This window comes from Harpia harpyja, chromosome 2, assembly GCF_026419915.1.
Source record: "Harpia harpyja isolate bHarHar1 chromosome 2, bHarHar1 primary haplotype, whole genome shotgun sequence".
NCBI classification, from domain to species: domain Eukaryota; kingdom Metazoa; phylum Chordata; class Aves; order Accipitriformes; family Accipitridae; genus Harpia; species Harpia harpyja.
Genome location: NC_068941.1, coordinates 83,940,100 through 83,966,730, shown reverse-complemented (window position 1 = coordinate 83,966,730; position 26,631 = coordinate 83,940,100). Strand labels below are relative to the sequence as shown.

The 26,631-nt window shown below is 44.1% G+C and overlaps 1 protein-coding gene across 4 annotated transcripts in view; it reads left to right on the top strand.

The window, feature by feature from the left end:
• The first annotated feature begins 1,395 nt into the window (after positions 1-1,395).
• Positions 1,396-26,631, top strand: part of REEP1 (receptor accessory protein 1) — a 71,759-nt gene continuing 46,523 nt past the window's right edge. The window contains exon 1 of one of the 4 annotated variants that reach the window (XM_052780763.1): positions 1,396-1,626. In XM_052780763.1, the coding sequence (XP_052636723.1) occupies positions 1,595-1,626 (32 nt within the window). In that variant the 5' untranslated portion in view covers positions 1,396-1,594. The remainder of the gene's footprint in view (positions 1,627-26,631) is intronic. The other 3 variants (XM_052780766.1, XM_052780765.1, XM_052780764.1) reach the window with 3 other exon arrangements.

Genomic DNA, 26,631 nt, shown 5'->3' with positions numbered 1-26,631 from the left:
GGAGGTGACAGCTTGTTACAGGTCACAGTGTGATGTGGAAGTTCCCTCTGGTGGAGGAACAGACCCACTGCAGAGAGAAGAGCAATGCGGCCATGTAGATGCTCCCCCTAGAAGATAATTTTTAGAGGTGCTGAACTTTAACTACATGTATGTCTATACCTGCAGCTTTAGCTGAAGACTATGGGTGTTATTGGTTTTCTGGGGACCAGATCCAGAGAGCCTACATAATAAAAGACGATCCTGTTATGGAGGACTTTGAGCTGAGCAGAAGGAAGGTGTTAGGTAAGGGCTGGATGTCATGTGATGATCATCCTCCTGTGGAAATGGACAGGAGTGTGAGGATGGCTGTAGCCCCCTTGGACTGGAGAGGTCTGTGATCAGCTCCTAGCTCTGCTGCCTCTGGTTTGAAATGTTCTGTCTCTCCCTAGAAGAGTTCCTCACAGGTTACAATACATTAGGGAATGTCAGCCTCTTTCAGCTATGCCGTCTCAGAATGACAGGAAAAATTCGCTGCAGATGCACAGTCCTAGAAAAGAACAATGTGTCGGGTGTGGAGGCAGGGATCCTGCAGAGCAGCCAGGGTGGCTGGAACCCTGGCCCTAACGCCTGAAACCGGGCCAACTGCTCCACGGTGCAGCCTCCAAGTGAAGCTTGGGGCTGGTCTCATGATGGCAAGCTTGAGATCTAAGGATTGCCGCAAGACTAAAACACATTAGTTTTCAGTGAATTCCTGTGGGCACGTGTGCACCTGATAGAAGAAAAAAACCAAAGCAGTGGGAGATGATTTCTGGCAGTCTAATCACATTTGGCATCTGCCAACGTAGCGAAGGAAAAGAAGAAGAACCCAAAGGAAACTTAGGGAAGAACAACCTGCAGGTCGGGCCAACATCTGTTGTTTTGCCTGTAGGCAAATGTCCCTCATGGAAATTGGACTTGATAGCCCTGAGACCCCTTAACGAACACTAACGTGGAGGAGAGATTGCTGGCTGTCATCACTGACAGCGACGGGAATTCAGCGGGATGGCGCGGCTAACACCCTTGTCGCTTGTGCCTGGAAACTTTGGGGCGTGGAGGGGGGTCCGTCTCTTCCTGTATATCCGAGACGCCCATCGACACCATGCCTCGGCTTTGCCCTTACTTTGAAATGAGCAGTCGATAGGGTTTGCTTCGCGTCCCGCTCGGCTGCGGCGGTCCAGAAGCTGACGCGTGTCTGCCCCATGCCGCAGCGCGGGGAAGGGACCCCCGCCCGGCTGGCGCAGCCGCCGCCGCCCTCTCCCCGTCCTCCCTCCGCACACTCCCCGTACGCCCGGGGGTCTCCCGCTGCGGAGGCCAGCGGGGTCTGCTCCTCCTCCTCCTCCTCCTCCCGCAGCGCCGAGCACCGCGGGGGGCGGCCGCGGGCCCTGCCCAATCTCCGCGGCCGGGCCCGGCTGCGCGTTGGCTGCCGGCGGCGGCGCCGCCAGTGAGGCTGCGCTGAGGCTGCGGGGCCGGATGGCCGAGCCGCCCGCCCCGCTCACTCGGGCGGCGGCCGGCGGCGGGCGAGGAGACGGGGCGAGCCCTCCCTGCCGGGAGAGCCAGCCCTGCGGCACGCAGCGCCATGGTCTCATGGATCATCTCCAGGCTAGTGGTGTGAGTAGCTGCCGGTCGGCACCTGCACGCGTGTGTCGGCGTGTCCCTGCCTGCGTGCGGGGTGTGCGTGTGTGGATGTGCGGTGTCCGCAACCGCGCCTGCTGCCTGTCCCGCTCGCCCCTGCTGTGAATACGCGGTGGCGGCCACTCGGCTAAATTTAGCAGGTTGTTGTTAGGGATGGGGCGCTCGGCTGCTCGATGGGTGAGGGAGAAAATAGGTGGGTCAAGCGGTATTTTCCAGCGTGGGAAAATTACCGGGGGGGGGTGGAGGGCAAAATGCTGCCGTGCTGTACAGCGCAAGGTGACAGGGGAGAAGGAGGACGGTTGGCATCGCCCGCTGCTCGGCGATGAACCGGCTCGGGGTCGCCAGGGGGAATCGAGCATCAGCGGGTGGGAAAATGGACGTGAATTTGGGCAGCGGCGCTTTGTTAGCGGGGCTCGGCGCGGCTGGCTGGGACTCGCGAGGGGGCGTGGGAGAGGCGGCCGCGGGGTCTCCCAGCCGCTACCGCTGCTTTCTTCTCTCTTTTTTTGCAAAAGAAATATCACATATTTCGTTCCTCTTTGCAACTTGCCGCTCACCCTCTCAAAAGACGTTCTCGATTTCCCTTTAACCTGTCAGCCTGGGAGGAGAAGCGTGTGGCTCTTTGCACTTGTCCTACAGCTTTTCCATGGCTGGAAGTGCTGTAGGTGGGAATATGTGTAGAAATTCCCTGGAAATTCTTCCGAGGCAACAGGGGAAAATGGAGCGAGTGTGAGGTATATGTTCATCTGCCCCACCTGAGAAGAGGTACAGTGAGAAAAGGGCATTTTTCGTGGCACTAAGAAAATTCCAGGGTGTGTGTGTGGGGTGTTTAGGCTTAAGGTGGGGCAGCAGGATGGCTGATCTGTCTCCCTTCTGGAAACGTGGCTGGTCAACGTTAGTACACTGAATCAGATGAATCATTTGCCACTTTTCTCTGTCTGGTACATATAGCTGCAGACTCAGGAGAACATTCTGTTGTGCTCTTAAGTTATTGTAGAGGGTCTGCAAGGGCCTGTCACTGTCTTTGTCTGAAAGAAACGTGCCATGATGTTGCACCATCAGCATAGTTCCAGAAAGGGGTTTTCAAGGGCTCCTCTTTTGCCAAGTGAGATAAAACATCAAAAGGAAAACTCACCTTGATCTTAACTATCTCTCTGTATCACTAAGAATTTAGGTGCCTGTCAGATAGGAAGATTTTTGGGGGTTCCAGAGTTGAATTTAGCCCCTGGAGGTATATCATCTGGATTCAGCTGCAGCTGTTGCTAGCCATTATTTGGTTTGCACTTCATTCTGGGAAAGCGTGTTAAATATTTAGACGATTTAATTTGAACAGTATAACTGTGCAGATATCTATGACAGCAATGTGAGATGTAGTGTGTATTGTCCAAGGCTGCTTTTCTTTCTTCTCTACTAGACTAATATCCACTTCGAAAAAAACCTGTCATCGTGTAACCCAGCTAATCTTCAGGAACAAAGAATGTCTACAGAGAGATGGTAGTTTAACTTACTTGCCTCGGCGCACACACATACACACGGGTGGTTTCATCTAAGACACATGGACTGGGTAAAAATCTGATAGTGGCAGGACACAGAGCAGTTGACATCTGCAGTCAGGTAATTAGCTGAACATACAAACCTTCCTGTTCTCTTCAGCTTTATTTATCTGAATAGCATGTCACAGTATGAAATCAGCTGTGTAGAGGCTGGTACCAATTACTTGTTATACTAGAATTTCAATAGCAAATAACAATTTGAATACACAGGGTAAATATTAATCATTTAGTAATCACAGTAATAATTAAAAAATAATTTTGCAAGGAAACCTAGGGCAAGCCAAGCTTGATCCCCACTTTCTTTGCACTGCTACTTAGTATACATCCATCCTTTAAGAATGTTTTGCACTAGGAAGTGCTGGTTTGTTATGATCCCAGCAAGAAACTTGGACTCTGTAGAGTATTGCTTAAAATACCATTAACTAGAGCTAACATTATGAAGAAAAAGAGGAGAGTATAAGTAATCTTACATCCCTTCAGATGCTGGAAACGCTGAGCTGCCTAACAGGGAACAGCCCTCCAGTCTGGGCGCAGCACACCATACAGATCTGTCTGTGGAAAGGTTAGCTTGCATTTTAGTCTTTTGAGCCCTTATAGTATTTTCTTTTTAAAAAGAAAACAAACACAATTCTATTCATCATTTCTACTGTCAAATGAAAAGGATGTTCACAAGAGAACTTGTTGCTGCACTTTTAGATGAAGACAAACAAGGACATGCAGGTGGTTTAATTGCTGGTGACCACTGTGAACTTCCTACAGGCTCCTTTGTTACAATTAACCAGATGAGTTAATCCTGCATCCAAGGGGTGTGTGCAGCACAACACTGGCCAGAAGGCCAAGCTATACATGCAGCACAGCACAGGCCTGCACCCATGCAGGTTAACTGTTAGGTGGCTCACTGACTCCCCGGTGTACAGTGGTCTTCAGATTAGGATCATGGCAAAGATTTAATCTATCTAATCTGGTTTCCCCGTCTCATTATGAATCACTAGTTGATCCATCAGTACAGACAGCTGTGCTCTAAGTAGCATAGCCACCTGGTTGGGCTTTTTTTTCCCCTGCTTGTGCCTAGTTAGTTGTTTTTTCATCAAATCTTACTACTTGATAAGGATTATGGGGAAAGTGTTGTGGTTTAGTCACACCGTGAATATTGCTTCGTGCTCTTACGACTTCTGCTGATCTCCATGTTATGTCTGATATGACTCAGCTAACAGAAAGGGCTTCAAAACAAAAAGCAAACCTTTGCGTTGGCTCTTGGGTGCTTTGTTGCTTCCGTTATCCCTAATTTGGTTGTCACTGTCTCTGTCCTGGCAATTTCAATTTCCAAAATGTTGCTGAGGAAGAGTGTGAGCACTTTTCACCCACTTCAGTGGGAGGTCGGGCAGCATACTGCAAACCATCTCCTACATAATTTCAGCTTTAGTGTTTGGACTTTGTGCTAACGCTGGTCTGGAGTGCTGGCTTGTTCTATTCTGCCTGCAGAGCTGTGTGCTGGTAATGTCCAGAAGAGAAATGATAGAAACCTCAGAGTAGCATCTTCTACTGCCATAGATGTGTGTTAAAGTTGAAGACTTTATTATTGTCAGGATCTGCACTTGGTACTGTACAAATGTGAAACAAAAAGATAATCCTGTCCCTGGATATCTTTTTCCTTTAAGAGGTCAATTCTCATCCAACTAAAGTCCAGGTAGTTTTTTCACTTACCTCAACAAGAATAAAATCAGGATGTTCTTTTTCTCATGGTAGTAGATTACAGGTGACTTTTCCACCAAGGGGTGTCTGGGATCACTGCAATTGTGATTGTTGCATCTTGGAGTTATTCGTTGCTTTGTCTCTCTCAATAACTGCAATGGGATAGCATCATTATTCATGGGTTAATTACAACTCCTTTTTTATTCATCATCTGTGAGTAATCTGAAAGGACATCCCGGAACACCTGTATTTCAATTTCCTCATCTGTGAAGTGTAATGAACCGTGCTGAATTTATCTTCCCTGAGGCAGACCAGAAGGGATCAGTGGCATGTCCTACCATCTACAGTTTATTGCTATTCATTTTGAAGGAGATTCTTTTTTGCTTCAAGTGGTAGAGGCCACTCTAGCAGAAGGACTTGGGATATGTCTTCGTTATTGCAGTCCAGTTCAGCTACAGTGCATAGCACTGGCAATCCTAGGTGGTTACTGGTCTGCTATACCTTTTGGCTGTTGTCTAAAAGCATTTTGAAGTTAAAAGTGGTATATATAAATGCAGCCTATTGTATTTGCATGGAAATGCTATTCTTTTCCCAGAAACATGGACCTTGCTTTCTGTGCTTGGGATCGTGCAGAACAGAAATACAGGTTTTGGCTCCAATTCTGAAAGTTAGGCATATCACACTACCTGCTGAAAGCCTTTCAATCTAGAACATGTGGCAGAGGAAGGAGAAGTCGGTAGAAATGAGGCTGGATCAGACAGGTCATCAATAATTGAGATGATACTGTGTGACTTAGGCATTTGAATTCCTGCTGTGAGGAGCTTAGAAGTGCATTACAAATTATTATAAAATGGTTAAATATGTTCTTCATGGTGGAAAAAACCCAGACTTAATTATGCTTTTTTTCCAGTATTTGTTTTCTTTTAAATCAAAGTATCAGTAATGGCCTGTCTGATCTCTCAGGGTTTGATGTGAAATAGGGTCTCAGCCTCAGATGTTCACTGGGAATTCCCGTCCCTGTGTGGAAGTAACAGGGATTTGGGGATTTATCAGAGGCATCCTTTCTTCTGGCTGTCACCGGAAGCAGGTAGGTCTGAAAAAAACCAAAGAGGAACCAAAGAATTCTTTAAACTGATGAGTGAAATTTCCTTCCTTGTCACAATTTCTCTGCTTTCTCTTTCTTGGTTACTGTGATGCCATTTTAGCAAGGGTAGGTGAGATTGGCCACCCCCATCCTTAGGTGGTATAAATCCATAGTGCTGCTGAGTCAGACATTGATTTAATCAAAAGGCACTGCTTACATCAGTAATGAATTTCCATTTTAGAGAAATTTAGCAGATCCTTCCTCCTCCTGTTTATCGTGTGTATGGGAAGCCTGAAGACATTTATGAATGGGAAAAAAAAAAAAAAGTCGTGTAATAGAGATTATATGATGGTAGAAAAGGATAACTTGCATCCTCTTTACTAGAAGCAGGCAGAGACAGGATCTGCTCAAGTGGGCAAGAGCTGTTCTCATGAAGGCATAGCACAGACCTGTGCTTTTGGTTATTGATATGCCGGCATTAGCCTCTCAGTTGATATATACCACATATATGAAGGTCCTTCTTCACAGTCTACATTATTTACTTTGAGCTGGCAGGTGATGTGAAGGATTCTGGTATTTATTGCCCTGTATAGGCCTCAACACCAGTGATGCTGTGGTTGTGTGAACATACAGCAATGGATCTAGTGTGGCTTGAGCTCTCTGCTAAGGCTGTGGGGATGAGTTTGCAGTAGACTCTTTTACATGCTCGGGAAGTGGGAAGGGCAGACCCCCTGCCATACATGCAGAATTTGCAAAGAAATGTTACCTATACAATAAGGTGGTGTAATCCCTCTGAAACAGATCTTGCAGTTTTGCACTGCTGCTCTCCCTCACATGAAGAGCAAGTGGTCTCTGTGGCTCCCAGCTCAGCCCAGCATCCACCACGTGCATCTTTGCTGCAGCCTTTACGGCTCTGCTGAGGGGGCAGAACCTGTTGGTGACAGTAACTGACAGAGGAGCATCCAGCACAGGTGCGACATTTGCTTTGCCCTTCATGTGAAATGTGACCATGCTGGTCACACTGCAGGGGATAACGCTGCCTGCTGCTTTGTCAACCGTGACCCAGATTTTCCTGCAGAAGCACAGATGTGCTGGAAATGCTCTTAGCCCCAGTGGGGAAGGTTTTCTTGCATGCACATGAATACACTGCAGATGTAATGCTGGTTTGGTAAGGGAGCATGTTTTACCAAACTAGAAGTTGTGGAATATGGCTAAGAGGCTTGGCCTTTGCAGCTGCCTTAATACAGTATTTTGCCTTTGTGGGACCCTTTCCATTTCATTGTATTAAAGCACTTTGAAGCATTAATTTAGTATTGTGTCATCAGAATGCTTTTTACTGCCATTGTACTGGTAAGGGCGCTGAGGCACAGGGAGATCAAGTGATGTGTCCAATATTCCACCAAAAACCGGTGGTAACAGGTAATAAATTTCCTCCAAGCTCCTTGGTCGATAAGTTAATGAAAGGGAATCTGATCAAAGGAGTTGGGCATTCTGTTTGTGGTTCGTTTTATGGATTCATGATGGGTGTGAGAGGGGTAGAAGAAAACTACAGACTTAAATAGATGCTGGTTGAAGCAGTTGAACAACCAAAGGCTTAAGTATTCTGAATAATGACCCATTCCTTTTCAGATCCTCAGTGCTGTTGTCAGTGTCATAGACAGCAGAATGCAACAGCCAGACTGCCTAACTCAGGCTACTAAGTTGGGCATTACACTACATAAAATTGGTTACTTAGTCCCAGCAGGGACATTTAGAGCCAAGTTACTCAACCTGTGGTCCACAGATGGCTGACAGTCCACAAAACATCAGGGAATCCATGAAAATGTTTCAGCTCTAAAACCAAAATCCTTGTAGAGGCAGTTGTCAGTTATGTACTAATTGATTTAATCAGGTGATACTATTTTTTACCACATTTTTTTAGTTGCAAGTTTTGTAATTATATCTACTGAATTACAGTTTTGTAAAATATTAACATTTCAACATTTTACCAATTCCACTTGACTTATTATTTGTCATCTATCCTTAAGCAACAGTGGGATGTAAAATGAGCTGTATGTTTCTTTCAAAGGGTCAGGTGGTCCAGTGATTAGGAAAGGTTGAGAAACACTCTTTCATGCTCTTATTGCAGTTAATAGAGGAGACAGACATCTCTAAGGAGCTTCCATTAAAGGTAACCTGTTGCATAGAGAGCCGTTTGGTCAAGAGGAAATGCTTGGTGCAAAGAAGACAAAGGAGGACATATAATCATGCCTCCTACTTCTTGAGCAATTGCTTCTAGGTACTAAGCAGTGCATTTGCCTTTCTGCTTCCATGCTTTCAGCAGACAGAGGTGGTATCTTGGGAACTTTCAGGCTAATCATAAAGGTGGGTGAAGAGTTGAGTGCTGCAGAAGTATTGGCCAGTTTGTATTGCTGTAGAACCTTTATATGTGAAAATTTCTTCTATGTCCTCATTAGGCAGCTAGGATCTGAGTCTAGATTTCCTTTTGTTGACTTGTCCACTTGACTTGATCAGGGCCATTCAGCAGTTTCCAGGTAGGTCTTGTGAGATGAAATGGCTCAGTGGAGGGATGCATCCATGTAATTGGGCTCTTTGCAAGCAAAACACTTGTATGGCAAAATCTCACTTAAATTACCTGTCTTGTTGAAGTTAATCACATGCTGCTCTTTGCAGAGGAAGGAGTCACATACTTTTGTTATCACTCGTATGCTATTTCAATTGTAAACTCTTTTGGGCAGGAAGTCTCATTTAGTATTTTTGATTTTACAGCTCCCTAGACAATGGGGTTTAGTCTCTAGTTGGTTGTCCTAAGTTCTGAAGTAATATAAAAATAAGTAATGTATGAATAAATGCAACTCTGCCTTCTAGGTGAATCATTTGAGACTGATCCTGTGCTCCTTGGTAATTTCTCTGTGACACTATTACTGGTACAGTGTTCGTGTTCTGTTTTGGCATTTCACATGCGTGTAGTAAGACAAGATTCCTGCTCTGAGGAGCTCCTAATTTAAAATGATGAATTATAGGCAAAACAGATGGTGAGCAGAGTGGTGAGAATGAACTAGAAGAAGCGACAAAATGAAAACTATGTTTTATCTTTCCACGACGTGTGCTTCTGAAGAGAGGGACTGAGATAACAGGACGTGCCTGCTCATTCTGCAGGCAGGACCCAGGACGACACTCCAGACGTGGAGCGGCATGCCAGAACTAGAAACATGGGTGGTACTTTCCCAAGCTTCGTACAAGAACCACTCCATCTTTTGATATGGACGTCAGAGCAGGCATGTCTCCTTAGTAGGGTACTCTGCTTTTTTTTTTTTCTTCTTGTAGACACATTTTGCAGGATCTAGAAGGGGAGGACAAGGGATTTTAATTTGATATGGGTGGTAAAGCAGCGACCTGCAGGCTGGTAAAAGCTGCCACATAGCCAGAGGAAGGGCAAAGATGGTACCGAAGAAGGAGAGAAGTTGGTTGTACAGTACGTAGAAGTGAACAGCAAGGATTGTTTCCGAAGGGACACACATTTATATGGAGGCAGAGGATTAATTGTCAAGTTGGAGATTGACTCTTGGGAGCAACAGGGGGACAGCTGGGAACGCTGGCCTGGTGTCATGCTTAGTAAAGGTTTGTTTCTTCAAATGCTGCCTACTTGCTTGCTGTGTCCCTTACTGCTAATGTGCTAATTGCTAATAAATAAACAACCAACCAAGTCCAAAGAAGGAATCAATCAACTGGTCAGTAAAGCTGCAGTCTGTCTTTCCCCCTTCTCTCTCATGGAGCCAACAGTAATCTTTTGCCTTCCAAAATGGCAAATTCTACAGGACAACAAAACCAGTATTGAAGAACCTACTTGTGAGGAGCTAGAAAGAATGCCCCTCACGTCTGGAATTTTGTGCCTTTTTGGATGGGTCCCAAGGATGCCAGGGCAATGTGTGTAGCCTGCCTTTGTGTCTACTAAGCAATTCAATGCTATCAGCATCAACAAACAGTTGCAGCTCATGCTCAAGAAGCATTTCTATTCCGTGGAGTTCATACTGTTGCTTCCTTTCATTCATCTCAGTTGAGCTCATTCTATTTCTTGTTTCCAGCCTCTAAATAAGTGTTTTTAGAGGAAAGCCGAAAACTGACAGACATTTCTTGCCTCATGTTTTGGAGGGAGGCTTATGACCAATAACCAGCCTCATACAAGGGAGGAGGGAAGGACTTGTGCTGCAGATTTTGTATGAGAATGTCAAGTGCCTGGATTCAGCGGTGTTGCAAACTCCCTGTGGGAAGAGGGCAAGTTATTTATTCTTTCTTAATTTGGTACCTGTAAAATATGCTTAGTGATAACTTCTGTCCATCTAAACTATCATATCTGCTTTACATGTGATAGACCCTGATGTGGGCATGAGGCACGCCTTCTGGAGTAGAATTGGAGAGGCAATGTAAACATGAATTTTGAGCTGAAATTTCCAAGCCAATGGTCAAAAGTTCAGAGGTGCTCTGCGATGTTTTGCATAGACTGGCCTCTTTTGTGGCAGAGCTGTCCTGTCAGTCCCTGAGAAGCACTCATGGAGGAGTGAAACCAGGAATCTTAGATGGCATTTCATGACAAATACCCTTCTGGGGAGGATAGATGGGAAGCCCCTGGTCAAGATTAAGAGCAGAGCAATCACAGGAAGATGACCTTCTCCTGTCATCACAACGTTTCATGGCTACTTTTGTCTTGATGTCTTTGGCACAAATGCCCTAATGCTTGCTGTAAGCATGTGGGGAGAGCAGCTTACTCAGACTGCAGGTCACATTAAACAGCCATAGTGATAAGGTTGCTGTTCTGCCTTGGGCAGTTCCCGCAGGGCTGTTCTGGGCCACACTCAGCCTTGGGCCCTTTTGTGGATGAGCAGTTTGAGGCTCTTGAACTTCATCTTGCTTGTGGAAGGTTTCTGTTTGTCCTGCTGCCTCTTCTGCTGGGGCCTTGGGATGACATGTGTCTGTGCGTGTCTGAACTTAGACCTCTGAGCCACTCATATTATGTGACCCGCAAGAAACTATCCCCAGTGTTAGATCAGCCTGAATAACACCATCAGGCTCCTAAAATCTACCTGCAGAATTCATGGTGGCACTTGGAGGAGAAAGATGGATGCTGGAGCTGCCCTGAGGCTAAAAGGCTTTGTGTTTAGTGATATATTTAATGGGAAAAGATTGAGTGGTTTCACTGGGCTTGCACAGCTGGAGAATGAGTGTGAGACTGGCAGCTATATGGAAATGAATTGATGGTCAGTGTTTAGATTCTGCTGAACATGTCCCTCTGCAAAAAAACGCCACTATCCTAGCTGGTACTTTTGCTGGAAATCACAGCAGAGAGGCCAGGGATGTAATGGACACAGGCACTGAATGAGACTTTCTCCCTTCCAGATGATCCATCTAGGTCTGAGTTGAAGCACATTGGCAGGGCAGCTTGGAGGCTGTTTGCATCTTCCCTGGCTTAATTGCACCTGTTTTGCAGCTGAACAAAGGATTTCACTTTCCAGGCTTATTGTTTTCACTCTGCTTATAAGGATTTTGGTCAAAACAGAAAGATGTTGCTATTTAGAAAGAACATTAATAATTAAATTGAGATACTGTGGGGAATATACCCCATAAGGCTAGATTTGTTGAATTTAAGTAGATCATAATAATTTCCATGGCAACACACTCTGCTGTCCTATATACAGAAAGGGTCTTTCTTGTAGGATCAAATGCAGAGAGGAAGCTGTTGTTTAAAACAGATACCTTAAAAACACAGACAACGAAATAAGAGTAAATAGTTTCTTGTGTAAATGTTGTAGGAATTTTCTCATGTTTGTTATATTGTGCTAACCTCTTTTCATAGCTGTCAGAATGCAATCAATCAAACCAATCCCCTACTGACTCTAATGATTTAGGGAGAAACTGTGATCTAATGATTGTTTCTCAGGATATCAACTCTCTCTCATAGATATATCCATATTTGTAGATGTATATAACTATAACTGTTGTGAATCTGTAACATAGACTACTCTGGTAATTTTGAACAGGCCTACTAGAATCTCTGTGTTTTACTGCCTATACCTGTGTCTGTGCTAGTAATCTTCCATCTCGCAGCATTAGATAAAGCTTGTTTCATCAGTATTTGGATAGCATTTTGAGATCCTTTGTGTTCTGTTACAGCTGACTGTTAGATGGGAATTTGTAATGATGGTCTAGCACCTGAACACTTAGAGATAATTGAGTAAATACACAATCACTTAGAAGATTTGGAGGATCTTAGATGCAACAGGAATTGCACCAACTCTTTTTCTCTAATGTAGCAATCAAATAAGTGTATCGTTTTATATGCTCAAAAAAGCCTTACAGAATCCTTGTGAAATGAAAAGTGATCATCCAAACAGAAAAGATGGAATTTAATAGAAGAGTTCTCGATGTAACCTTCTAACAAAAGACCCCACAGCATATGAGGGAAAAAAAAATTAGTTCATATCTGGAATAATTGCAGCTTCTCTGTTTTGTCACTGGTAGGTGTAAGTGGTGCGTTGCCAAATTTTAACAAGAACTGCCACAAAAATTTGCAGTCCTGGCTTGTGGTAAACCTGAAGGATCAAGAGTAGATGTTCTGCAGACAGGGGGAATAAATAGCTGGAAAATGCTGATTCAATGCACACCGCAATCATTTTCTCATCCCTAAGGCAATACCAGAGCTTCAAGTTGTGTTAACTGGTGCAGCTCTGCTGAAGTCAGTGAGTGCTGTAAATACCCAGGTCAGAGTCCCAAGGTTGTGTTTGTAGCTCAGAATGGTGAGGGCCTTGTCGAGGGTGCCAGCTGGATCCTAGAAAAATGAGTATTATAGGACAGAAACTGGCCAGTTCAAGATAACAGGACACTTCCGTTCCTTGTGAGCCTCAAGTTAAACTGTCCTTTGGGTGGGGACAGACTGAGGATGGAGGGCTCCCAAAGACATGATTCAGTCAGGACAGTTACTTTATCCTTTCTTTCAGTCTAATGTTGGAAATTTCATCGCTAGATTAGAGTATGGCTTTATCTGCACTTCAGCAACCAAAGCCAATCAAATGGGCCATCCCAAAGCCCGTAATCAAGACATCTCTGACCTCGGATCTGGAGCGCTCTGTTGAGCTTCACTATTGAGCTTTTCTCTAGTAAGTGTTAATACCTACTGAAAGCTGAAGATGAAGAGCATGACCACCTTCTCTTTAGATTCAGTCTAAAGAATCCTAATGCCTCATTGCAGACCACCCAAACATGTATATTTTAAAAGCTACTTTAGTTGTGTCAGACAGGGAGAAACTCTGTCGTCTCTCATGCTTCATCCCTGTACCATTATGTGAAGATCTGTTACAGAGGGTGCTGCACATTGCAGCATGCTGGCTAACCATGGCCTGCTGCCATCAGCTCTTAGCTTGCATCCCTGGTCCTAGCCATCTTAAATCAGTGCTGCGTTGTGGGCTTTCCAGAATTGGGAATCCCAAGGGCTTGCTGAGAGCCATTTCCAGGGCCCAAGGGGATGTGACATACGTGACTGATGATACAGACCCTATGCATATTTCTACAGTTTATTCCTATACCACTGCAGAATGAGCAAAGCTGGTTAAGAGACTGCATACAGCCAGTGTGAAAGATCTTGCCTGTTGTCCATGAGGCAGGACATGCATTTTAAGTACATAAATACTATGCCAGATTTTGCATGGTACTGGAAACTGAACCAGTCTGCTTTGCTTGTGGATTGTGTATGATTCATAGTTTCTCATGTAAACCCACTCTAAAATCTCTCTCTCTCTTCCCTGCCTCCACCCCCACAAGGATTTACTTATAGATTAGATATTTTTCCTCTCTTTGCTATAGTGTGTCCTGAGGTTTTTGTACTCAGATGTGCTATAGAGTCACTGGAATAGCTCAGCATTCTTTTTCAATTATTATTCTGCTGAGGTTTGCAGATACTTGGCTGTAACAAATCAGATCCCTATTCAAACACTAGTGTGTTTTAGGTGTATTCTTGAAACCAAGAAACCTCACCCTGGGCAGTCAATCCATAAATGGCTGAAGTCTGTGAAGATCCAGTTCTGAAGGCACATTTTATACATCTACGTGTTGTGTTTGAAACAATTAACCATTTCATTTCAAAACAGCAATGCTTTGTTTTTGGAGAGTGGCATTTGCAACACTGTCATCCTTCTGTGTGAATCTTCTTGCCTGGGAAGGGGAACAAGCACTGGACTGTGGCATTTAAACCAGCAGTATTACAATGAATAAGAAGTGATGGAAAAGCATGCATAAGATAGCAGGCCATGTGGGCGTTCCCACAAAAAGTACAAGCTGCATTCTCAAGCAGCTGCTTGCTTAGAAATCTCTGTAATGGACTTGGAAGCATTGGCTGTCTTTCCCTTTGCTTTCCTCTAAAGTTATTTCTGTGAAGTCTCCATCTGGCTCCTAAGCCTCAGTTTATATTTCATTTTATATTTTGAGTAGCTGCCAGCTGCAAGGTATATGTGTGTAAGAGAACGTGAGAAGGGAAAAGAGGTGAAGTCACTAAGCCAAAAGAAAGAGAAGAGGCAAAGCCTGATTTACTGTTTTGAATTATACAATGCACTGGCTTTTTATCCAAGCCCGAAACAGAGGTATTCCTCACGGTGTAAGAATGGAGTTACGCCTGTGTCACAGGCCCTGATCTGAATGCATTTGTGTTTGGGGAAATGCAGAATAGAAGAGAGTGGAAGGGCTTATCCCTTTTACTCTCTAATGCTCTCAGCCAAAGCCTGAAATTCAGAAAGATATGAGAAGTCTGAGAGAGATCAAAATTGAATGCAAATGGGAACATGACATCTTCTGTCAGAACGAGGATTGACTATCTGGGTAGCAATGCTGCTGTCTGGAGGCATTAAAAAAACTTGAGTCAAACCCCTTCACCTCTTCACCAAATTGTGAGACTGGATTTAAAATCTCAACTTTTATGATATGTGCATATATATATATCTCTCTGTGCATCCGATCTTTTGATTTGTACTCTGAACCTGCAAGATTGTTTGCATGCTCTTTTCTGAGAAACCATTAAGTCTGAGAATTTATTTTGAACTGAGATGTTCCTATAATCACTTCCAAGAAATCACCTGATGAGATTAAATGAACAAATGTGAGAATTGGCAGTACTGCAATACTAAGCTGTATTCACAGAGTGAGATCATCTAAGTGTAATGATGAAGGTGAGAAAGGCTAGCACAGAAACATAGCCTGGAAATTGTGACTTCTATTTCCAGATCTCACATTGGCTCTACCTGGGCTGTGACCAAGCTTCTGATTTCCAGTGGTGAAAATAATTTAATTTCCAGCATGGTCAGTGGAACCTGTAGATATTAGTCATCTCTGAAAACTGCCCGTTGTCTCAGGCTTCTCTAAAGATTTTTACCCGAGGAATCTCTCTGTCCAAAATCTATGATTTGCAGCTGATGTTGTGAAGCTGTCAGTATGAAGTGCTGTAATGTGACATGCTTCAATAGATACCTGTTCTTGCTATTAAGTCTCTCCTGAGCTTTAGGTAATAGCTGGTTGTTGAAAACTGTAATGCAGATGAATAGTAGCAGTGCTATGAAAATTGGTGAAAGCTAAAAGAAACCCCTTCCTCTGTCTTATCTTTAGTTAAAGACCCAAAGTTCACTTACTAAAACACTATAGGGACTGAAATCTAGTGTCCTTGGTGTAACAGGAAAGCATTTAACCTGTTAAGCTTCAGGGAGAAGCTATGGTAAGATAGGAGAACACCAGAAATTAAACGAAGAAATTGGATGTTGGTCAAGAAATACAAAACCTGGAGATATTTAATGAGATAAAATGATTTGGGCGGAGCAGGGAAAGAATTGTCTTCTTGTAGCAGAATATTCAGTTGTGGGATGAATTGTGAGGTAGGAAAGTTAAATAGATGTAAAGAGATTCCAAAGTTCAGAAGAGAAGCCTTGCATTTTAAGAAACATCCCAGAGTGCTGAGGAAATGTCTAAATTCCAGTATTTCTGTCTTTATGTATACATTTGTACATATATAATCTTTGCTGAGCAAAACCAAAGATATTTTAGAATCCTGTGCAGATTGCATGAGTTATATCTGCCACATGCACCTGCAAAGTGAATTGTAAGTCAGAAATTTTTAACTTGGGCTGTGGTTCTGGGCAACATGCAAGTGTTACTCTGGGAATGGCATGAATTTTAGAGGCTATGCAACTGCATCTCCTCCTGAGAGTATATTGGTACACCCACACTGTATGCTGGTATGCTTCAAGCCAGAAACAGTGACAATATTCTGCCCAACCCCAGCAAGTTAAAGGCAAAACAGATGCAGCTTTTGCATGTCAGCGCTGCGTAATGAATGTCCAACCAGGGGAATACTCATCTGGGCCTATGAGAAACCGATCTGTAAAATGGGGATATAAGAACTTAACTATTTCCCGAAGGCTTGGAGAGGACTAATTGAGGATGGTAAGACTTACAGAGGTGCTGATATTTCTGTGCCTAGGGTCCTGCTGTGTACTCAGTTATAGTTGTGAAAAGCCTCTTAGAATTAGTATAGTAGGTCAGAGAAATTAAAGCTTCCTGAATCCTGGGGTGTGTATTTGTCCTGTTACTAACATAGGTGAACACTTTGAAAGTGCTGAATATAACTCTTCTTAGAATCAGTTTCATTTAATCTTTCTTCATTTAACCTGAAAATACAATTCTTCAACTTCTAAAGGATGAATTTAGGGACTGCAGTGGAGATTGTCATTTAAGGAAGCCCTTTAAATAAGTTTTAGCTCAGTCAAGGCTTTGCTGGACATTGCAGCCTCTGATCCTTTTAAAAATTATCATAGCATGACTATTAGCCATGTGTATGGGTAATTTACTTTCTCTGCGAGGTTCCCAGCTCCAGCAAAGGAAATGATGTGTCATTTTATCTCCAGATAGGTACCGTGGGCTGTGGTGTTTGGCATAGAAGTAAATAAGCTGATAATGACCTCCTTACTAGTGGCTTTATGTAAGAATAGATCATGCAACAGCATTACCATAAAACCATTGTATTTCACAGCAATGCTGCACAGTTAATGACACAAAGCCTTACACTGTGAATATGTGGCTGTAGAGATATGGGAAATCTAGCTGTTCTTCTAGCTCACCAAAAATGGCTGAGCAAGAGAATCTCTGTGTTAAGTCCCACAATTAAGACAGTGTGGTACTACTCTTCACATACTTCCATTAGCAGTCAAGTTTTGTTTTACAGGTAGGTAAGTGAGGTTTGTACTACTGCAACATCTCATTCGGAGTAAGCTAAAAAGAGCACTTTTGGAGTCCTGCAGTAGCGTGACATCTGTTATTGTCATACTATGACCCAAGCTTAGCTCCTTGGGGACAGCAGCACTTGTGAAGAAAAGGGTATGGTGTGGCTGAGCGAGAAGGTTCTCCAAGCAGCAAGGAAAGGTTTCTTCATCATTCAGGGAGTGGGTCCCTGGCTCTTCTGCACCTCTGATGAAGGGAAGGGTGCAGAGCTGTTCTCTTCCAGGTCTCGATACAGGATTGGTTTAGTAAGAGGGTTAGCTAGCAGGTTGAGGAAAGTGATTGTTCCCCTCTATTTGACAAGTGTGAGAGAGTGTCTGGCTGGAGTAGCTTATCCCATTTGGGTCTCCCTAGGATAAGGAGCACACCAGCAAATTGCAGTTAGCCTGGTGGGACTGGAGCACATGGTGCACCAGGAGAGGTGAGTGGGCTGAGTTTGTGCAGGCTGAACAGGAGACGGCAAAGGGGAGATCTTATTGCTGTCTTCAAAAACATGATGGGTTGTTACAGAGAAGATAGAGCCAGGCTTTTTGTGGAGGTGCACAGCAAAAAGTTGAGAGGCAATGGAAACAAGTTGCAGCAAAGGAAATTCTATTTGGATATAAAGAACAGGGGTCCAGAGATGGACATACTGAAAATTTGACAGGACAGGACCTGGAGCAACCTGATGTAAACTCAAAGTTGGCCCTGTTTTGGATTAAAGACTTGTAGAGATCTCTTCCTACTTGAATTACTCTGTGATTCTAGTCTAAAGGACACATTTCTATTTCTTTTATTACATTCACCATTCTTTCACTTGAACAGTTTCCAGTAGTACATTAAATGGTATGTCACATGGGTTTTGCTCTTTCTCTTCTGAGATGGGAGAGTGTGGGGAAGAAAGATGTTTACAATGGTTTGGTTTAGTGTTGATGGGCTTTTTTTAATACCTAAGCTGGTGTTTGTTGATACAGGAGAAAATGGGCTGATGGTTTACATCTGGCAGGGGATTGGTGCTGCTCCTTAGGTGCTGGGTGAGTCTGGTTCCTCCAGAGTCAACCCTGGAAGAAGTTCATTCTTTTACTCTCCAATGAGCACTATTGATGAAGCTCCTTGGTAGCACGGAAGCCAAAGTGTTGGCTGTCCCCTATGTTTTTCAGGAGAACTTCAGGAGATTCGGTAGTTATTTTACATCCTGACCATTGTGGACTAGCATGTGAAGGAACAAGATGTGAAACAAGACTAAGCAGGGTACCACTGTACTGTCACGTAGGTGTGCTTTTCATTTCACGTGTGAGCCCTAGTCCACCATCTGCCCGTGTATTCCATAATGAGTCTCATACCCCTGTAGGTACTAACCACCCCCAGTCTGTAAGGTGTTCTGGAAAGCCTCTCCCATTAACTCGTCGTGATGGGTGTCACCCCCATGGGGCTGATGCTGTCCTGGGACAGCACTAAGAGGTGCCGGGTCACGATATTATTTAGGCTGCCCTACCTGCTGGTTTTTATCACTTACCCTAAGACTGTGATTTAGCATTAACCACTAAATGGTCATTTTTGTTCTAATTTATTTTAATTAGAGACAAATAATTTTACTGGTAGTTGAAGCTGAATGCAGAGGTGTAGCCAGAAGCCCTGATTGATTATTCATTAGTGATCCGTGGCTTCAGTACAGAGGCTTATTTCCATCTGATTTCCTCTCCTTTATGTCTAGGTTAGACTGGAGGCTGGTCTGTATCAGTTTAGCTCCAGCTGGAGATCTCTCCCTCCTTGTTTATCTCATTTGTACCATGCATTTCATTAAGATGCTGTTATTAACCATATAAAATGGAGGGATTAAAAAGAATGAATGAAATGAGAAAAGACCCTGGAGGAAGGAACTCTATTAAATTCACACTAGAAATCCTTGTCAAATGCATATGAGAAAAGACTAGAAGTCTATCTTTTTCAAGCTGTATGACAGTGTCTCATTTTCCTTTCTTTACTTCTTTAAAAACATTATGCAGGTCCTAGTGAAAAAGCAGGTGCCTACCCCCTCCCTAAAATGTTGTTATAGTACCCAGAAGAAATACCAGTCTGTGTCTGTGGGCCATAAAGAGAAATGTGGCTTGCATGGCCCGTGAACTCCCTGCAATGTCACAGCTGTTATATATAGCATGTGGCATTCTGATACCCGTACTAACGAAAGCATTAAGATGGTCTGAATATTCTGAAATTACCTGCAGAATCATCTTGCCTTAGTTTTCCTACACTCTTGCTTTTAAACTGGAGTTGAAAATTTGGTATTGTTCATGTCTCTGACGTGAGCTTCCTGTATAATTTCAGTTGGGTCTCACTGTCCTTATCATTCAAAATAGACATAAAACACTAATGAAATAGAAATAATCAGAAATCAATGGAAATGCAATCAGCTTTGATACTGAAGTCACTAATATTTATACTGCACTTTGAAATCCTTCTTTGAAATGTGTTATCAAAATGAGAAGAGATGTTTTAAAGGTGGGTGTGAGGTTTTTTGGTTGTTTGGTTGGTTTTTTACTTAACTAGGAGTTAGATACCAGCTCTGAAACATAGAGCTTATGACTGAGTTGGGTCCCACGTGTTTTCAATGTGGCTGGTCCTTCCAAATGTTTGGTCTTCTAGTTTTTTTCTGGTTAATGTTCTAGAGTCCTCAGAGATGTAAGAAGTTAAGGTCAGTTAGTGATGGAAGGAGTTACGCTGTTTATTGTTAATTTACTAGCATATTTATAGAAATGTCCAGACAATAGTAAGATGTTCTCCTCAGGCTGTTTTGCACCAAGCTGGCCATGACCGTGCCTGATACCTGTGCCTATACCAAACTGCTCTCCTTGGCTAGTGTAGAGATCTAACTGGCGTTTCCATCCTCCTCCAAGAGCCTGTGGAGATCTCTGTTACCTGGTGCTACTCAGAGCAGCCTTGGGACTGCTTGATTTGTTTCAGTGGATTGAACCATTGGTAACCCATGGGAAGTCAACGTTTTTCATGGTTTTCGCTGAATATTTGGGCCAAAGAGGTCTTTTGGTTTGATTTTTGAATTACACTGGTCAGCTAAAATATTCCTTGCACTTAGTTAAACAGTTCTAGTAATATTCTGTCCCTGGAAAGCCAAAGTAACATTACTTTAAGGAGATCATGTTGCAATTGATTTGGATGAGTTATAGTTTCATTTAATTTTTTATTCCTGTTTTCTGTCCCATGAGTACAACACTAGAAGTCTAAAGCTGTCTTTCAGTGAGGAATAGACAAACAAGAGCTTTTGTGTTTCTCACCACCTCCTCAGACAGTGGTAGCACTTATGGAAGACTTTCACCATCAAACCATAACCTGCACTAAGTTTTCAGATACACAGAGTGTAGGATTATGCTCTAAATTGGGATTTCTGTACGTGTTTACGCTCCCTAAAAGTTGAGTCACATAACATCAGTTAAAATAACTCCAAAATAATACTTGCAGCATGATTTTTGTGGTTTTGTATGAAAATAATGCAGAGCTGCTTTGTTGATGTGCAATCTGTATTTTATACCTTTTTTAGCCTAGAAATTAGTTTGGTTAGGTTATATGTCTCTCTCTGTTCCTTTTGTATCATGAGCCTACCATAAATCTGTAGGCTAACTCACAATACAGATTTTAGACCATCTGTCATCTTTGGAATGTAATGTCAATGCTTCTAAAAAAGCCTTTTTCCACATAAACATCCCCCTCTCCAGAGTCAGGAAAAGCAGCCCTTCCCATCTAAAACATACCATTTAGTTTTCAAATTGCCATTTATTTGGCTTGGAAAAAGACAGGGCTCTCAAAGCAGGAACTGTACGGTCACTACTGGATAGGGAAAACATCAGGGGCACACAGATGCTAAGCCCTGCCTTTTTGGAGCAGTGAGGCTGCTCTGACCCGGTCACATAGCAGAGACTGTTTTCTTCTCTAAAAGGCACAGATTTTATTCCCCTCAGCATCGCACTTTGAATTATTTCTTCTCCCCCGAAAGGGTCTGAATGAAGTGGTGGGCTGTGCCAGCACTGGGATAAAGTTCAGTGCCATGGACTGCTTGCTTCTGCGGTCCTGCTGAGCCGAGGGGAGGAGCAGCGACAGGGCAAATGCCTTGGATGAGGCCCACGAAATATTATCTCTTGTAGGCAGCTGCTGGGAGCCTTGTGGCGTGTGCCAGGCACAGCATTCCTATCGACCCGTGGCTTCTCACCCCACACCAGCCCTACACGCTCTCCACGAAGACCCTTCCTTTAACGTATTGCCTCGGGGGCAAACAAATTCCCCTTGCTCATCAGCAGCCCATCTCCACTGGGCCAGGCAGCTCCACTAAAGGTAGTGTGAAGTAGAACAGACCAGCTTAGTAAGCCATCTACCTGCAGTAAATTTGCTTCCTAAAATAGCTGCAGAGCCATGGGGTATTTTTATAGCAACTACACAGGCCTTTTCTGTTCTGAAGCACTGTAAAGAAAACTTTGAAGCATTAGCTTCTGTGTAAACTGATGTGATTCTGCCTGAGTTTGAAGACAGCCTGGAACAATAACCCTGGTAAGGGTGAAGTACCTGCTTAATCTTGGTTGGGCTTTAAATATGATACTCAAGGGTGTTAGTGTAAATATCAGCCCTGTGAGACCTTTCACTGCTGGTAGTTTTAGTAGGAATGTCATGTTTTAGTAGTCATCATGTGTATTATCTCAACAATCCCAATATTTTACGAGGTCTCTTCATCAGTACTTTTGTTATTTTAGCATTTCTGTCTTCTGCCTGTAACAAGAAGTGGGGAAAAGGAAATCACGTTTAGCTGCTTTAGACAAGTCTGGATGTAGGATCTCAATGTGAGTAAATGTAATAGTTGTATGATAGCTCCAGGCTGGCCAAGGCCACTTCCTCCACCCGTCCCCCTTGCCACATCTCTTCACCTGTTTGTGCCTGGCTGTCTTCCAGCTCCCATGTGAGGAGTGCCCTGGCTGAGGGGGGAAAAAAAAGGTGGTGTCAACTGGAGAGGAGTATGTGCTGCTTTGGGAAGATCAAGACTGCTTAAATTAGAAACATCAAGGACAACCCTTACTCTTGCTATTTCTGCTGGAAGGACAGTCGGGTGTCCCTTTACCCCGCAGTTACACCAAAAGGAGAGATTAGGTTTCGCCAGCCGTTAGGTTATGTTAACCAAGATGAAGTTTGCAGTTTGCTTCTGTAGTAGCCTGGCTGAGAAGTCAGAGGTGGATCTGGATGGAAAGCAGAGCATCTTTGTGTTAGACAATGAGTTCTCCTGGGCCTGCCCTTTGTTTCCTCAGCACTGTGGGTGTGCGGGGTGCTTCAGAGTGCTCACGAGGGCAAGGTCTCAGCAGCTCAGAATTGCTAAGTGGGTCACCCACCGAGGAGTTGAGGAGGAGTGTTTCCTAAAGCAGAGGGACATGCTGGGTGACTGTTCAAGTGGAGCTTTACACCTTGATAAATACCTGTGGAGGCAGTGCATGACCGGCCGAGTGACACGGGCATAGCTGCATGGTTGTCCTCGGCAGCACTGCACCAACCCTGCAAGGCTGTTTGATTCGAGTTGCAAATGGAGTTGGAAGTGAGCCTGATCTGTCTCGGGGGTGCCAGAGCCCAGTGCTTTCCTTGGGGGATGTTTTTGTAACTGAGGCACTGCGTGCCTTTGGTATTCTCAGAGTGTATCGGGGCATCAGGCTGGCATGTCTGGGTAGCCGCATCTCCTGGGGCCCCGGGGTGGGGATGGCATCAGCTGTCACCCTGAGGGTGAAGAGGAAAGTTCCTGACTGCCCTGGAGCCGCTGTGCAGGACCTATTCTGCTGCAAAATGACCACAAAGGATCTGCAGGAGCCATCTCCGGGGAATACCAGCCTGGAGCCTCCTCTGCAGCTGGTGCTTCCTCCACCGCAGCCAATTCTTGGATATCAGGCATTTGGCCTGTGAAGGGGCTTGCATTAACCCTTTCCCTGACCTTGTGCACTGCTTATTTTCACATCTCCAGCTGTTGGATTAAACTGGGAACCTTTGGTACAAAGACAGTGCTGTTTATTTTTAACCTGTGGCACTGTGTGAACATTAATTAGGACTGATAATAAGGAATGCAAACCTACTGGCACCCTTCATGGTGGTTTCAGCGAGGAATGCTGGCGTGGTGACAGCTCAGCTGCTGCTCTGCGCGTAAGAAGCACGCACTAGCCAGTGAACATATTGAGAAAATAGGAAATATTTCAGTGATTCCTAAATGTGTCCATCCCTGTGTTTGAGAAGAAGTTTGCCATCTTGGCTGCTGTGTGCTGATGATATGGAAACATTAGTTAGTTATGGGCAAAATAAGGGCTGTTCTATTTGTGTTGTAGTAGTACAATGTTCTAAATGTTTGGGCAGCCCAAACACCGCTGGTGGCATGGTAACTAGATGAGCAAAAATTGGATGGCTTGGGATGTGGACAGCAATGTGCTGGTATATTTGTAACAGTAAGTTACCATCCAGAAAGTACCTGTGTGGTTAAAAATACTATACTCAAGAGAATGGATAGGCAGGCATTTCTGGAAGTAGCCTGAGTCCTGGCCAGTACTCCTAAGAATCACTGAGAGTCTTTCCATTTTTTTCAGTGGCTGCTATACTGGAACGTGAGAGTTAATTTTACAGGTAAATGGCTGTAGGATCAGGTCCCTCATGAGGAAAATAGCATGACCAAATCACCAGAACTCAAGATGTCATGTGGGGCCCTCCCAGGTCCTGGTAGCAGCTTTGATCGATCCCCAGGCTATAACCTAGATGCTATTAGGAATATTGTCACATCTGGGTTAGCCTGTGCTCTGTGATGGTCAGATCACTGCGCTAGCAGATCCTGAGAAGGAATAGAAGGATATAATAGCCAGGGCTGGCTGTGGCTGTGCTGGTAAGTGGAGACAGAAGGAGGTTTGTTGGTGGTGCAGCTGCTCCCCCACAATATGACAGATTGCTAAAGAGGAGCTAACAGTTCAATTGCTTTAAAGCAGCTCATTCCCCTGATATTCCCCTGATAATCAGGAAACCCCACAATATGGGAAATTTAGTCCTTTCCTGTCTCATTTAGTTGTAAACTTGAATAATGAAAACCAAAACCAAACCCCAAATCCTACATAATATAACTATACAAATACAGTTATTCAGTTCCATGGATTAACTCCTGGTGAGGGTTTCTCCCCTCCTTTTTGACTTTGTTCTCCTGGTTCAGTTGAACATCCCCTTACACTGGATCAGGAGTAGGAGTGAATAACCTCAGTTATTTGCCTCTGCTCAGAAGAAACAACGGCAGCATTTACAGTTGCTCCTATAGATGTTCCCCAGTGCGCTTCCACACGCTTTCGTTGCCCTTCTCCTTTCCCCTTCTGCCTCTGCCATGTCCCTTCTGACAAAGAATGAGCGGAAGCGCACGTAGCGGTCCAGATTGGGGATTGCTGCTGCTGATGTGCCTAATAGGATTATAAGATTTTCAGCATTAATCCTTGTCCTATTCTTTAGGCAGACTAACCTTTTACTTAGATTTTTGCCTCCTGTTGCACAATTAGTTGACTCTTCAGTGATTTCTTCACAGCTGCTGTTTTCTCCTTTTTCAAGGCAATTGTAATTGATGTAGACCTCCAGCATGGAGCAGTGTAAGAATTGTTAGACTGTTGTGGTTATTTGTTTAGTGCTGCAAGTGAGCTTTTCCTAACTCACTGATGAATGTCACTGTTGTGGTTTAACCCCAACCAGCAACTAAGTACCATGCAGCCGCTCGCTCACTCCCCGCTACCCAGTGGGATGGGGGAGAGAATCAGAAGGAAAAAGGTAAAACTCATAGGTTGAGATAAGAACAGTTCATAGAACAGAAAGGAAGAAACTAATAATGATGATAATAACAATAAAATAACAATAATACTAAAAGAATTGGAATATACAAAACAAGTGATGCCCAGTGCAATTGCTCACCACTTGCCAACTGACGCCCAGTTAGTTCCCAAGCAGCGATCCCCACCCCCCCAGGCCAACTCCCCCCAGTTTATATACTAGACATGACATCACATGGTATGGAATATCCCTTTGGCCAGTCTGGGTCAGCTGTCCTGACTGCGTCCCCTCCCAACTCCTTGTGCCCCTCCAGCCTTCTTGCTGGCTGGGCATGAGAAGCTGAAAAACCCTTGACTTAGTCTAAACACTACTTAGCAACAACTGAAAACATCAGTGTGTTCCCAGCGTTCTTTTCATACTGAGTCCAAGACATAACACTATACCAGCTACTAGAAAGAAGATTAACTCTATCCCAGCCGAAACCAGGACAGTCACTACTTCCTTGCCTTTCCCTATACCCTGAGGGTATGCGTTTGTTTTAGCCGAGACTGTAGGAACACATCTCAGTAGTTTTAAATGTAGCAGCTACTACATGAAGCTCTAGGAGTCCCTGGTTTGCTGATCAGGATGTCTGCTTCTGCTTTTGCACAGAGGGTAGAAGAGCCAAGGCTTTCCAGGGTACATAGCTATTCAAAGGAGCTTTGAAAGATGGAAATGGGTGGGGAGTGGATTGACTCTGTATTTGTAGCCTGGTTTCCTAAGGAAATGAGGCTTAAACAATCTGTTTTTCCACTGCTGCTAACTTTGGGATCTGCAAAATGATTGTGGCCAAAATAGATGGGTCCGAGAGGTCTCAAATATTAAGTTTCTACATTATTTGTAAGAATTAGCTGCTGGATAGGAGATTGTCTCATAGCAGTGCCTGTCAGGAGGTAAAAGCTGCAGTGTTAACTCCATAGGTAGGTTGTTAATTGGCTTGCCAGCTGGCAGGCACCAGTCAAGCAGTCAGTGCATGTACCACGGAAGGAGTCATAGCACATGTCGTTCCCAGGTCAGCTGGTAGTTGTAGGAGGGAACTGAGGGTCTGTACTGTGATTTTGGTGATATGTGAGGAAAGCTGAAGGTCCTGTGGGTATGGTTCAGAGATCATCAGGTAGAACTGGAGTGTTGCAGAAGATGATTAGAGAGATGAGGAGGAACTGGGGAATGGCGTGGTTGGAATTTGTGTGGCTTGGGCTGCTACGTCTCAAACTGTGGGCTGTCAGGTTAACTGTCAGGGAACAGCTTGTTTTAGGTGTAATGGGCTGATATGCAATGGAGGAGCAAGGAGCACAGGAGCTCCAGGGTGTGGGAGAAGACATACAAGGAACAGCAGAGTAAGAAGCTGGTGGCACTACAGTCATTAAACAAGAGAAGGGACTGAGGTGATAAAAGACCCAATGAACAGTAGGTAGGAGCAACAACATTTTTCAGGCCCTGGAAGGCAAGGATAAGAATATTACTTCAGCTTGGTAGGCAAGGGTAACCTCTGAGTGCATGTGTGTTTAAGAGGCAGGGGGT